This window comes from Galleria mellonella, unplaced genomic scaffold (assembly GCF_026898425.1).
Source record: "Galleria mellonella isolate WM207_F2 unplaced genomic scaffold, CSIRO_AGI_GalMel_v1 utg176, whole genome shotgun sequence".
NCBI lineage: Eukaryota > Metazoa > Arthropoda > Insecta > Lepidoptera > Pyralidae > Galleria > Galleria mellonella.
This window is the reverse complement of record NW_026442019.1, coordinates 1,832,972-1,846,817: the sequence shown is the minus strand read 5'-3', so window position 1 is coordinate 1,846,817 and position 13,846 is coordinate 1,832,972. Positions and strand designations below refer to the sequence as shown.

Genomic DNA, 13,846 nt, shown 5'->3' with positions numbered 1-13,846 from the left:
CAACCTTGTTTACTACCATATAGAGTATAATTTACATTGAATTCTTATTGGTCACGGATGAAAAATTTAATTTTCAAATTTAAGGCATAGGGATAAGAACTATATTCCTGTGATAATGTTTGTTTATAAGACCATGACTCATAGACCTTCAAGTTCAGACATCCGTTCAACTCGTAGAAATTACGAGGATGTTTTCAGATACCGTAGTGTCGACGCGTGACGTTATTTCAAGGTAATTAGAGAAAGAAAGCGCTAAAATGTTTACCGGATCTTCAAATATAGTACGTATAAACATACGTTTAAGGTAGAAACCTTTATAACACAGGCTTTAAAGGTCATATTTATCTATCTTAATAAGGGTACGGTATTTGGGCCAATCCTAAGGGCTTTTTTTGTATATTGCTAACTTGGAACGAAATAGCAACCAAATGGGAAGTGGTAATCATTGTCTATAGACATAAGCAGCACCATGAATGTCATATTGTCTCCATATCCTTTAATTTCATTACTATATTTCACCTTTTAAACTGAAATACACACAACATACTCATGCAAGCAAAGTTGCTTCAGGACAGGAGCAGGATGGGACTGTGATACCCAAGTAGATGACTTTCGTAAAACTCTGTTTTATTCAATTGGGAAAGTAGTTTCAACGGAGTAATATGACCAAGGAAACGAAATCATCTTTGGCTCTTATTAAATAAAAAAGGAAATTTACAGGTTTATGATATTGTAAATAAAACCGTTTATTTATAGTGAAAAGTTTAATAATTTTAAAATACATTACGTAATTATAATCTACACGTTATCGCGTGGCGGCTCACAACTGACTCACAATACACAAAAATTGTAGAAAAAAAAAAAACAATAAAAATTAATTTTCATTGAAAGCGTAAAAATTTGCTCAACACGAGTGCGCTTTACTCGAGCATGCGTTTTCAGAGGTCATTATTACCGGTGTACTTACGCCAAGGACATCAGACCTAAGAAGTTGAAGCAAATATAAAGGGAAGTTTTGCCCCTCGTTTGCGCACGTCAAATACCCCCCTCCCTTTCCCCCTCTCATGCGATGTCATTTCTAAGGACTACACTGCTTGCCTCTATACCTGATAATACTACCATCTTTTTATAACCTTTTATGTGTACTAGTGGTCGCCCCATGGTCGACATTCGACCATAGCGTATATTGTAAATAAATGAATTTATTATAGTTATGTTTGACATTCAGTAAGACTATAGACAAATATAAAGACAAACCATATTAATCTATTCTCAATTTGACCACAGACTTTAACAATAAACAAAAGAGTATTTTTGCGCGCGTGTGTGTGTGTGGTAAATACATGGTAGTGTGTGTAATGTTATTTTTAATGATTTAATGTATTTTTTTGCATAACTAATAAAATATATTAGCTTTCTGCATTTCTTCTTAATATAAACTATAATTGTGCGAAATTTCATGGTCCTCCGTCTACGCAATTATCGTAAAAAGGGGTACAAAGTTTTTGCTTCACATATTAATATACAGTTATATATTATTTATAGACGAGGGATTGGCAACATCTTCTTAAAACCTTTCTAAAAGCCTAACTGCGGTTGCCAACCCGCCTGCCAAGCGTGGCAACTATTGGCAAAACTCCTCTTATGGGAAGGCTTATGTTCAGCAGTGGACAGTTAACGGCTGAAATAAGTATATATATATATATACTATTATCTATTAATTTATAGACCCATTATAGGGTCCTGTAAGCACAGCTGTTTCACAATAGATAACATTTCAATTAATAGAAAATCACAGATATAGACAGTTCTAATATTGTATAGGATAAAGTTCCTCCCAAACATTAAATCTGTCTTCGAAGAGTCTCTCTCGCACTTGGAACTGGCTGCCGAGGTGTAGGTACTCGCGTTTGGAGGGCGTCATGGGCGGCCAGTGCAGTGAGCTCAGCTCGGGGAATCCATCTCCGTGAGGGTTCGGATCTCTGAGGAACATAGAATTGTCGAAAGTGATGTTTGAAACTCTACCATTATTACGACCTATACATTCTCCACTGTTGAATCTAAGTCTCCCCATATTTCTTCAATACTGCAACCTCTTAAGATTATTGCTTCATCTTGCAGGAGGACGCCCTATATTACGTTTGTCCATGCGGGGTTGAGACTCGAGACTCGAGACTCGAGACTCGAGACTCGAGACTCGTGTTCTCCATCGGTTCTTGGTAGCTCTTCATTTGCCACTTCAGCTTGCTGATTTTCCAGACTATGATGGTCTCTTTGATTCGTCTGCGGATTACTATGTTCCAACTTCTATCTCTCTCTTTAAACTCAAATACTCTAACTATCATCCGTAATTCCCAAATGAGGTAACCAGAGACATTTCTCGACAGTTACCGTTGTTTTTTTTAGAGATGAAAATGGAATGGTATGCTGGTGATATAACAGTGAAGGCTAAGAAGAGAGGATGCTGTCTGGTCATTTAATTCATTATCATCATCATTCACCACAAATTAACCACTACGATTTTCAGAGAAGACTGGGTAAAAATACCCTTGACCGAGTATATATTTTTTATGGATGATAATGGTATATTAAACCCGCCTGCACTAGGGGAAAGGGATTGTTAGTAATGGAGACTAAGAACCCCATTGCTAGCAATACACCCAACCAGGACGACCTTCACGCGGTTCCCCCTGGAAACTATCATGGTTCATTCCTGATGAATTCATCATGATGGGCTAACTGGCCTGTTTTCATTCTCATCGATCACCTTTTACTGGTGCTCCGCCAGCGTACCCCGTTAGCGCTGGCAGGGTTATCATTCCATTTTAATTCATCGAAAAAAAAAAACCCTCTCGCGTTATCGGTTTACAGTGGGGGGAATCAGAGAGAAATGATAGGCGAGGATGAAATCAAGCCAGTTTGCCTTATCGTGACTAATTCATTGTAAATTAACCAAAATGGTTTTCAGGGAGAACCACAAAGAAGTCAACCTGACAGGGTATATTGCTAGCAATGGGGTTGATGGTTCCCACTACAGACAATACCTTTACCTTGACAGAGTACATTCACAGCAGTGATTAACGCCCGTATTACTAATAACTGCTTACACTTAATTGTATGTCTTTACATTCAAGTCTTACCCATGTATAGCAAAGTTGTAGTAGATGGCTGTCATCCTGTCCACCAATAGTGAGTCGAGGGTATCGGAGGCGCTGATGATAGGGAACGAGGCCGGCAGCGAGAACAGGTATATCAGGTCATCGTGGTGGGCTGCCACTGTGAGACAGAGTTATTTTACTTTAGTACAACACAGTATATTAAAATATTTGGAGAGATTTTGGCATGAGGTTAATCAAAAAAGAGGTAAAGAGGTTTCTTCAGGGTTGGCACTACGCACGTAAAAAAGCATATGCCCTGGTATTGCAGGCGCTTATAGGCTACAGTAATCGCTTACAATTAACCATACATTTGTTTGTCACCTTAGTTGAATAAAAAAAATACAACAACTCTAGCACGATGATTTAAATGTAAAAGAAATTGGATTCTCGTTCTATTAAATTTTATAAATAAAACTACAAAATTATTGTCTGGGCTCTATTTGCTACAACCCAGAATACTCTGGGCTATGTCCTCAAATTTATGTAATTTGGTTTCTTTCATGTCACTGAATCAGAGAATCAGGTGACATTTATAATTCTTAAAGCATATGTATGGGGTTTTGGGAGTAGAAGAGCAATATAAGGTCAGCAATACACCTGCAATTCGTTTATTCCGGTGTCTATAGGTGGCGGTAATTATTTGGCATCAGGTGAGCCGCATGGTCGTTTAATTCTCCATGTTATAAATAAAGCACACGAAGGGACAGCTTGGCTGCACCATTTTATGTGTGGGCAGCACAACAGTATCTATATGACCAAACAAGTACCTAAGAGATGACGTCATTTCTAATACCTATAGGTTTTCCAGTGGTAGGGTCTTCGTAATGGCTATGATTGCCAACGTACGCAAACTCGTAGTAATACACTTTGTGGGGAGAGTGCCGGCACATCAGGTTGGCCATTCTGTGAAATCATATATTTGTTAAAACTGAAAAAAGAGTATAAATGTAGAGGGTATAACAGTATAAATAGAATAGATTATTTAGATTCGGAGATATGCAGGTGATAGCATCACGACTATACAGTACGTGGCCCTAGATACTATTGGAGAAGAAGAAAATGATGGTGGTTGTGATCTTCACACATGAGAGATCGAGCGACATAAAGAATACGGCAGAAACTAACGAGTGATACACCACAAGACAAGACAATTTAATAAAAGTATTGAATAGTATATGTCAAGTCATATATATATAGCATATTCTATTACTCTCTCCTTTCATGGCAACTTATGAACGCTTCAAAACCTGATGCATTATCCAAGCGTTTCCTATCCTTGTGTAATTAAGATTTCGCGTTGTCGACACATATTTTAAACATACATATGTCATGTCACAGTACTCAGCAATTTTAGAAACTTTGCCCTTTAAATGTACATCTCAATAACTGATTGGTCTCACCTATGTACACCAAATCCAATAAGAGAATCACCATACAACTTCCCCAGTCCATCTGCTGTAAACGTGTCATTGACCAGCTGTTTCCCATCTAAGAATGCCTGTCGCAGACGGTTGGCTGAAGGTATTGCTGTCTTGTCTTTGGGGAGTATGAACGCGATTGGAGCTAATCTATCCCATTCAGCGTTCATCGAGTCGAGAATTGTTTGGTTTCTGAGTACAGCTGAAAATAATTACATTCATCACTAATAAATACTTGCTAGCATCGTTGTTCATTCTTGCTTAGTTCATCACGGTGAGCCAACTAAACTGCTGTCATCCTCACCTATCATCTCTTACTGGTATCCCACCAGCTTATATTGATAGCGTAGATGGAAATATCATTCCATGATCACCAGTTAAAAAATAATACTTGTATGAAGGTATAGATAAGAGTTTTAGAAACTCAAAGAAGTCAGCTTATTCGTTTAGAACCTATGATACCATTAGTAAAATTGCATGAGTGACCTGTGATTTTCAGCAAGTGCAAACCCCTGTCTAACTTCAGTGAACTTTTCAACAAGGTTTTCAACTTCGATTACCCTAAAAAATGGATGTGCCCAAAATACAGAAAGAAGCATTTTATAAAATGCTTCGTGGGAATATTAATTTTATTAAAGACTCGAGACCGAGAAAGTACACTGAAAATAGGCAGAAATCGCACTTACTGAAAGTCACACAGACAAAGGTTTTAAATTTCTATCGCACATTTTTGTATCGACATTTAAAGAGGACTTGGGTAATTGTGATGAAGTACTTATATAGAGAGATAGATACTCTTGTTTCTTCCAAAAGATACGTACATACATACACGTAAATGTAAATTCAAATAAAAATGTACATACATGTAAATTCAGATCAATCTATCTACTTATACTGTGCTCTCCTAATGGTAGGAACATGAGGACATGTTATTTCTGGAATCTTTAGGAGCCTCAGTTTCCTCTGCTTGTTCCTTAAAAAACTGACTATGATTATAGATATAAGTCCTTACTGAATGCTTTCCAGAAGAACTCTGCTTGTGTTTGACTTATAATAAACGGCACTGCATGCATCTTCTTTTGTCGGACCGCGTCCACTGGTTTCATCGTGAGGAACCGCTCCTGTCCGAAGTCCAATTCCACCACTGGTGACCACACTAGGACTGGATCGTACCCGGGAAGCTGAAATGTTAATTATATTGTTGTTAGCTTTTGATCACTTGACTTAGTAACAGTTACCGTGCCCCTAGCGCCTGACTCATATTGGCTATTGTATATTACACCTTTTTTAAAATATTTTTTACTATATTTTATTAGTGTGTAAATTGGTAAGCACTTCAATGAACAAACATAGTCGCTTCTAGTAGGTTCTTCTCATAAATTAAAAATAATACCTAGCTTTCTGTCTCTACAGTTCACCCTAAATTGTCTCACTATCTTGTTTTCTAATGTTGCTAGTCCTTCGAGTTTTATGACCTGTCTAGTGCCATTTCAACTTATTGGACCTTCAGATTATATCACTTTAGTTCTTCTGCTCGTTCTAGATTATATCAAGCAGTAAAACTAGATCGAGTAGGAGGTATGGTATGACTAGCTGTGTGGTACACATGTTCTTAGTTCTTACTAATAAAGATAAACAGAAAGGTAACTACTTACGAAGAAACCTTCTAATGAATTCCCGATTTCTCTAAAGGTCTTTGTCTTCAAGCAATCGACAATGACTTTAGAGCTGTTAGTAGGGCATCCTAATAATTCCGCTTGCTTCACTGCTAGATACTTCAGGTCGTGAGTGTCTGCTACTTGGGAGATGGGTGACCCACTAATAGATATGGCGCGGTGGAACAGACCTGAAAGTAAAATTGTATATAAAAAAAACTTCAGAAATTGTAAGTATAAATAATTATAATAATAATACCCTTACAAGAATGTCTAAGTTTTACCAACGGATAAACTGTGTGATTTTTTTTATTCAACTTAGAATGGCAAACAAGCTGATGGCCCACCTGATGGAAATTGGTAACCGTCGCCTATAGCCATGGGCAGTACCATGGACATAACAGAGTATATTGTTTCACCCATGATAATTCCCATGCGTTCCTGAGGACTCAGGTGTTATTCCTCCGTACCCAGTAAATTCACGCCATATCCCACCCTTCAAACTGAAACACAATCATGCAAACACAACTGCTTTACGGTTGAAACACGACTTTTGTATAAAGTTTCCTTCTGATGTTATGATATTTTGTTTCTAAGATTTTATCACTGGTGTTTTCGAGATTATGGTACCTATTTATGGTAGATTTGTGATTGAAACCCTTTATCATTAGTCATACACATGCGATGTATGTTATTCATTGTTATTATACTAGAATCCTATTTTAAAATTTTTGTGCGTTATAAAATTGCATGTAAATAGAAAACCAGTTGCAGCAGCATCTTAAACAAATTAGTCTTTTGGAAAGAACTTCTTACAGTTTTCATCACTGAAACTTTGAACGTTGAATTGATGAATACTTATACCTTTAGACATAGGGGAGATCATATGAAGCATGACACTGAAAGATCCAGCGCTGCAGCCAGTGATGGTGACGAGATTAGGATCTCCGCCAAAGGCACGGATGTTTCGCTGCACCCAACGTAGCGCCACCACCTGATCTTTGAAACCATTATTTCCTGGAGCCACTTCATCGCCCGTACTAAGGAACCCTGAAAATTTCGATTACAATAGTGAATTTCATTATATTGTACCTCAGTCGTATCGACTACATTCAAAATTATATTATAATAAACCGAAGATAATTGAAGAATCAGAAAATTTGAAGAAATGTGTAAATTGACTAAATTGTTTTGATAATTGTTATGGGTTTCCGCTTATGTTATTTAGATATCTTTTGTTAGTTAGTTACCTGTTTACTCACCATAAGAAATCCATTGATGTTTTTTTAAATTAATTTAAAATGTTGTAGCTAGTTTTTAGTATTTAGGTCAAACAGTTTTTTTATAAGTAAACTAGCTGACTCCGTAAACGTTGTTTTACCACTTATTGCGAAATATAAAAATCGCAATTAAAATACAGGGGTTGATCGTAAAACGATGAAAATTTAAAGTTGTATGTATTTTTCAATACTAAATTATAATAAAATAAAAATAAAAAATAGTAAAAAAAAATTAAAAAAAAATATTTTGGGGTGGGTTACCCTTATCATTGACGGGTATGAAAAATAGATGTTGGCCGATTCTCAGACCTACCCAATACGCACACAAAATTTCATAAATATCGGTAAAGTCGTTTCGGAGGAGTTTGGTAACAAACACCGTGACACGAGAATTTTATATATAAGATGAATTTGTGATCCTAACTAGTTTTTTTTTTTATTCTAAAAATATCAACGGTACAAAGCATATGGCATCCATGTAAGATTGCAAAACTCGATATTACCCTGTACCAAAACAGCTTGACTATCATGGAAGCAAAATACACTGCCCATATAACGAGAGACTTATGCCCAGTTATAAGACGTTAATAGATTCTCAAGGTAAAAAAATGATAACGAAAAACTCTCTGATTTAACAAAAGTAGTTACCTAGTGAGGCCAGCCTGTAGTTGATGGTGACTAGCACCACGTCTCGGTCCAGAAAATATTTGGGCCCGGCGACATCGCTTCGCCCTGATATCGAGTAAAAACCACCTGAGTGCATGTAGAATATCACCGGTAAAGGTTTCTTGCTGGAAAACAATAGATTGATTAATATTATGGATTTTTTATGAAACAAGCTGACGGGCTACTTGATGGAAAGTGGTAACCATTTATAGACATGGACAGCACGGGGGATATTACAGAATACTGTGATACAAATTAATTGGCAAAAAAACTAGTGGGATAAAAGGCAGATGACTTTTGTACAAAGTCTCTCTCCGGTATCTCGCTGTATCATCCTCATCTTCAATATCTCAGTCATTATCCGTCCTCTGCTGAACATAGGCCTTCCTCATAGAGTGCCATAAGGAACAGTCCTGAGCCACCTGCATCCCCGGACTCTCTGCAATGCATTCGTCCGTACGGGGTCGCCACTCAAGAACTTTCCTTCCCTATCAGTTGTCGGTTCTTCAAGCTATGTGACCAGTCCTTTGCCACTTTGGCTTGCTTATCCTTCGGGCTATATTGGTTACTTTGGTTCTTTTGCGGATATCCTCGTTTCGGATTCTATCAAGCAAAGAGACTCCGATCATATCCAGAGGGATGGAGAGCCATAGTCCACTGAGTATTAGCTGTATGTTTAACAAATATGTCACCGTATATTAGGTAAATATTATTCAAATTTATCAATCTAAATTAACATTAAATTATTAAATATTCTGACCCTTTACCCAATTCTGATTTAGTATTCTAAATTCGTTCTAAAGGTTTTCGGTAAGTATTTATATCGTTTTTTTTATCCAAACAGGATGTTGGCTTGTTTGCCATTCCAAGTTGCATAAAAGATCCGGAATAGCTAGCTCTACATTCATTCAAAAATTCAATTAGTCAAACAGAAATCAACAGAGAATTGATTACCTTTTACTGTTTGGTGTGTAAACGTTAATCCTCAGGCAGTCTTCATCGATGTAGTAGTCGCCCTCTGTTGGCTGGGGGCAGGCTGGTCCCTCCTCTCTCGCGTCTACTTCTGTCTTGTAATGGTGGATTGGTTTCGGTGGCTAGAAGAAGGAATAAAGATTTTAAAGTTTCATATAATTGAGAAGGAAGGTTCTTGAGAGGCGATCCCGTACAAGCAAAAAAGTATAGAACGATCTCCACTAGATACGAGTGATGACCTCAAATGTATTGCAGTAAGTCAGTGGTTGTAGGTAGCTCAGGACGGTTCCTTATGGCAGTCTATGGGGAGCCTCCCATAAGGAGGCCCATTATCAGCAGTGGACGGATAATGACTGATATGATGATGATGAAATTGTCTCCCATATAAACTACCATAAGAACGGTCCATGGTTACCGTCCTCCTCCGTCTTCCTTTCAACACATTTTAGATCAACTCTCCACCCAGTAGGGCGCCGTCTTGTGCTGCTTTTGCTTGTATGGGGTTGTTATTCGACCGTAATTTATAGGATCATCATAAATGAATTCCATTACTACACATTAAAAAAAAGTGTTAACAAGTTTATTAATTGAATACATATAAAAAACAACACGTGGATCGTATATGCTTTGATTGCCACTGTAAATTTTCTAATAAATATTTGAGTAATAAATGAATACGTGGGCAATAAATACCTGAAAGCGGAGCTCTCCAACCGGTGGTTCTGCATATCTAATACCCCGGTACCCTTCGAAGCGGCGCCCACGACGAGTCTCCATCCAAGAGCCGCGGATGGCTCCAGAGGGCGTTATTGTAACAGGACTGCTTTCATTTGGTTGCGGAACTATGGAATTGATACTTACATTTAATTATGTGCATATATTTTATCATTTAATGAAAATATTCAATAAAATATCGCTCAATTTAAATTCCCCACTAACTTTTTACTATTGGGAAAAAACAGTTAACAATCCGAAATGGCGGTAGACTTGCCAACTTGTTAACAAGGGAGGGCTTATCTCTGAAAGAGATCTCTTCCAGCCAACCCAGTGTAGTTAGAGAGAAAATCCAGTGCAGGAAAGGTACCGGTGAAAATAATGTAAATACAACAAACACAAATTGTGAATAAATATATATATATATATATATATATATATATATATATATATATATATATATATATATAATAAATAAATATATATAGATAAATATATATACATATGTATAAGTGCATAGAATTATCATGTACAATTGGTTAAAAGATGTGATTTCAGTCTCCTCTTGAAGGAAGTAATGGAAGGACTATCCCGTATGTCAGCAGGTAGCCTGTTCCACAGTTGCGCAGCACGAAATGTGAAAGAGTTTCCAAAAAATGGATCTTGCAAGAAGGGAGTTCTAAAAGTTTGGGCACATTTTTACATTGTCACACATTAAAAAAAATGTATCCTTCCGTAATATTTACGAAACGTAATACAATTTTAAACGGACGATGACGAGTGAGAATAGGTTTATCACCATTTTTTTCTTATCTTTACGATGCAGTAAAACAAAATAATAAACCAATCCAAAAGAAGGAAAACCCTAAATGAAATCCTATAAAAAACCACTTGGCCAATTTAATAAGTGTAAAATAATAAGCTAGACTTATCTTCGACAGTGATAGGGGAGCACGGGGGAATTGGCGCCACTTAAGCTAAAACTTAAATAACTTTTTGTATTAATCACTTTTTATTTTAATTCTTTCTTTTAATTATAATGTAACTAATCAGGCTTATCCTGTTAATATAGAAATTAAATAAACATACTTAAAATTAAAATTATTCTTACTTAAAAAAAAAGTAACATAGGCTCCCATTGCCAAGAGTACGGGGTAATTAGAACCAGAAATAGGGGCAATAAGATCCACCGGGGTAATGGTAACCACAATAACAATATGTAACAAAATATTGTATAATTATACATTTTCCTCATGTGTTTATAAACTAAACTTATTCTCATTCAAAATGTAATTATATTATCTTTAGGAACATGCAAAATCACAGTTAATTATATGTAATTAAAAACAATTATCGCTTCATACAAAAATCTATAATCTATAATACTAGTTGACTCAGGTTTGCGAACACTGATATTAGTATTTCTTTTCAAAAATCCTTTAAGTCAGTCTGGTCCCGCACATTTAAGTTCCTTATTAAAATTATGAGATATCTTCAACTGTTCAGCACACTCGTATGCTAATTTTCTAAATTTCATGGAGTTAAAGCCGCAAAAAAGATTCGACATGTGAATGAAATGATCAGCCAAAATTTGTTCTTGAGCTGGAGAAAATATTGGTTTCCTTCCGAGACGAGGATTGGTTTGTACTGCTCTGCGATACCTTTTTTGCAAAGTACTATATGGATTATTAAACTTGGGCGGCCTTATGCAGAGATATTCCATCTTCATTGACTCTCTTGATAGCACGGTGTAGTAACATCCAGATTCCACTGACATTTATCCGTAATCTTATCTCGTTTTCAAGGATTCTGAAAAAAAAAAACTACAAGAAATGAAGTGAGTAATGAGAACCATTCGACTCCCATTTCCCCAAATACTCATTTTTAGGTTTTCATATAATTGTCAAAATACAATTGCTTATTTACATAAATTAACCTTTTTATACGATACTCTAATGATAAATCTATAAGATAAAAGAAGCAAAACTAATAATAAAATAAATTAAAAACTCACAATTTGTCCTTGAATGTTGTCAAAAATTAGATGAATAGCTTAAAAAACTGACGTGCTCTTTATTTGTGTACTAAAAGTCAACTAAACGGTGACACAACGAAATATGCACCCCTCCCGCGTCCTTTTGTAATACATTAAAACAAAACAGGGTCTAAATTGTCAAGAAGCATGTAAACTAGAGTAACTCCCATTACCCTGTGGCTCTGATTCCCCCCTGCTCCCCTATATCCTAATTAATTACTATATGAAATAAATTAACTAGTATATGAATGATTTTTTGAATAAATTCTTTCTTTTTTTCTTTCAAATGGAGAAAGGCATATTCTATGTCGGATTTATACTGGTCAGTAAACATATATCGGTCACGCGAACGAAGTCGCGGGTAAAAGATAGTAAATTATATATTTATTATACATATTTTTTTTAAATCTGTACAGCAAATCTGATTGACAGATCTGATAACGTCGTATCATTACAGATATTGATAGAAAAACAAAAATGGCGTCTTTTTAACCATTTTATATCAGTTGAAAAAAGGTGGGAAGGGATTGTTAGTAATGGAGACTGAGAATCCCATTGCTAGCAATATACCCAACCAGGTCGACCTCCTCGCGGTTCCCCCTGGAAACTATCATGGTTAATTCCTGATGAATTCATCATGATGTGCTAACTGGCCTGTTTTCATTCTTATCTATCAACCTTCACTGGTGCTCAGCCGGCGTATCCCGTTAGCGCAGGCGGGGTTACCATACCATTTTCACCCATCAAAAAAAAATCATTTAAAAAAAATGTACCCATATCATTACAATCTGTCAACTGCTGGCAAAAAGTTCAAATAAGAAAAGCTGGGACTATAGTCAGAAGGTATAAATAAAGCAATCAGGGAAAAAACGCTTCAAAATAAAGTAATAGGAAAAACCCCTATACCTATTAGGTAAGTAACTAAATTACCTATTTATTAACAAAAAATAGTTCTTTGAGCATCATTGAGATATTGAGTTTGCTTACATTTTCCTTGTCATGTTTAGCGATAAAGTTATCATTTATAGCAGCCGTTAACTGCCCACTGTTGAATATAGGCCTCCCCCATAAAGGGGGTTTTGCCAGTGGTTGCCATGTTTGGCAGGCGGGTTGGCAACCGCAGTTAGATTTTTGGTTAATTAAAAGGGACGCTGGTTATTATCTAATAAAAAAATCTATTTAATTCAAAGACATCCATGATTTTATCAGAGGGAGACTTTGTACAAAAGTCGTTTGCTTGGGTACCTCTATCCCATTCGTGTTTCAACCTTGAAGCAGTTGTGTTTGCATGGCTGTGTTTCGGTTTGAAGGGTGGGATATGACGTGAATTTACTGGGTACAGAGGAATAACACCTAAGTCCTCAGGAATGGCAACGCATGGGGGGTATCATGGGCGAAACAGTATACTCTATTATATCCATGGTACCGCTCATGTCTATAGGTGACGGTTACCACTTTCCATCAGGTGGGCCGTCAGCTTGTTTGCCATTCTAAGTTGTATAAAAAAATATTGGTGTTAATATTATTAATTAACATAATAATGTTATAAACACTCACCTGAGACCTTATTTTCTCCATTAACAATACCATTGTTTACTGTAACAGCGATAAAACACAGTAGGGCAGTCTTGCACGACATTTTCCTGTTATGTCTCGAGTCAAACTGTGAGTTAAACTAGCATGTTGACTCAATTTATAAAGGCTCATTTAAATTATGGTCCTATAACTAAAATTATAAAGCTGTATGTTTGTTTACAATATCTCTTAGAGTTTTAATTCAGCTAAAGAACGTAAAATGGAAAGGTAACTTCGCCTGTGCAATTAAAGCACCATACGCTGGCGGAGTACTGGCGAATATGTGAGGATAAATTCAACTAGGACTGAGGATAAGTTCACTAAGGTGTTTTACTTCCCATTCATGTTTTGTATCATCTCTCATTGTAATCCG

The 13,846-nt window shown here is 36.4% G+C and overlaps 1 protein-coding gene across 1 annotated transcript; it reads right to left on the bottom strand.

Moving 5' to 3' along the window:
* Window positions 1-1,361: 1,361 nt before the first annotated feature.
* LOC113514898 (carboxylic ester hydrolase-like) lies at window positions 1,362-13,615 on the bottom strand. The gene is made up of 11 exons (XM_052893499.1): window positions 13,456-13,615; window positions 9,843-9,991; window positions 9,132-9,271; window positions 8,160-8,302; window positions 7,096-7,281; window positions 6,232-6,422; window positions 5,589-5,757; window positions 4,559-4,778; window positions 3,952-4,061; window positions 3,141-3,276; window positions 1,362-1,982 (listed from the first exon to the last, which is right to left on the bottom strand). The coding sequence occupies exons 1-11, from the start codon at window positions 13,535-13,537 to the stop codon at window positions 1,811-1,813; spliced, it is 1,698 nt and encodes a 565-aa protein (XP_052749459.1). The 5' UTR covers window positions 13,538-13,615; the 3' UTR covers window positions 1,362-1,810.
* Window positions 13,616-13,846: the final 231 nt, after the last annotated feature.

Bases quoted from the DNA above. Each gene is read 5' to 3' on its own strand.
- LOC113514898 (XM_052893499.1), bottom strand. From the start codon at position 13,537: ATGTCGTGCAAGACTGCCCTACTGTGTTTTATCGCTGTTACAGTAAAC. The intron at 9,272-9,842 runs GTATTTATTGCC...TCCTTCTTCTAG, and splicing joins TTGGAGAGCTCCGCTTTCAG to CCACCGAAACCAATCCACCA. The intron at 7,282-8,159 runs GTAACTACTTTT...CGAAATTTTCAG, and splicing joins CTACAGGCTGGCCTCACTAG to GGTTCCTTAGTACGGGCGAT.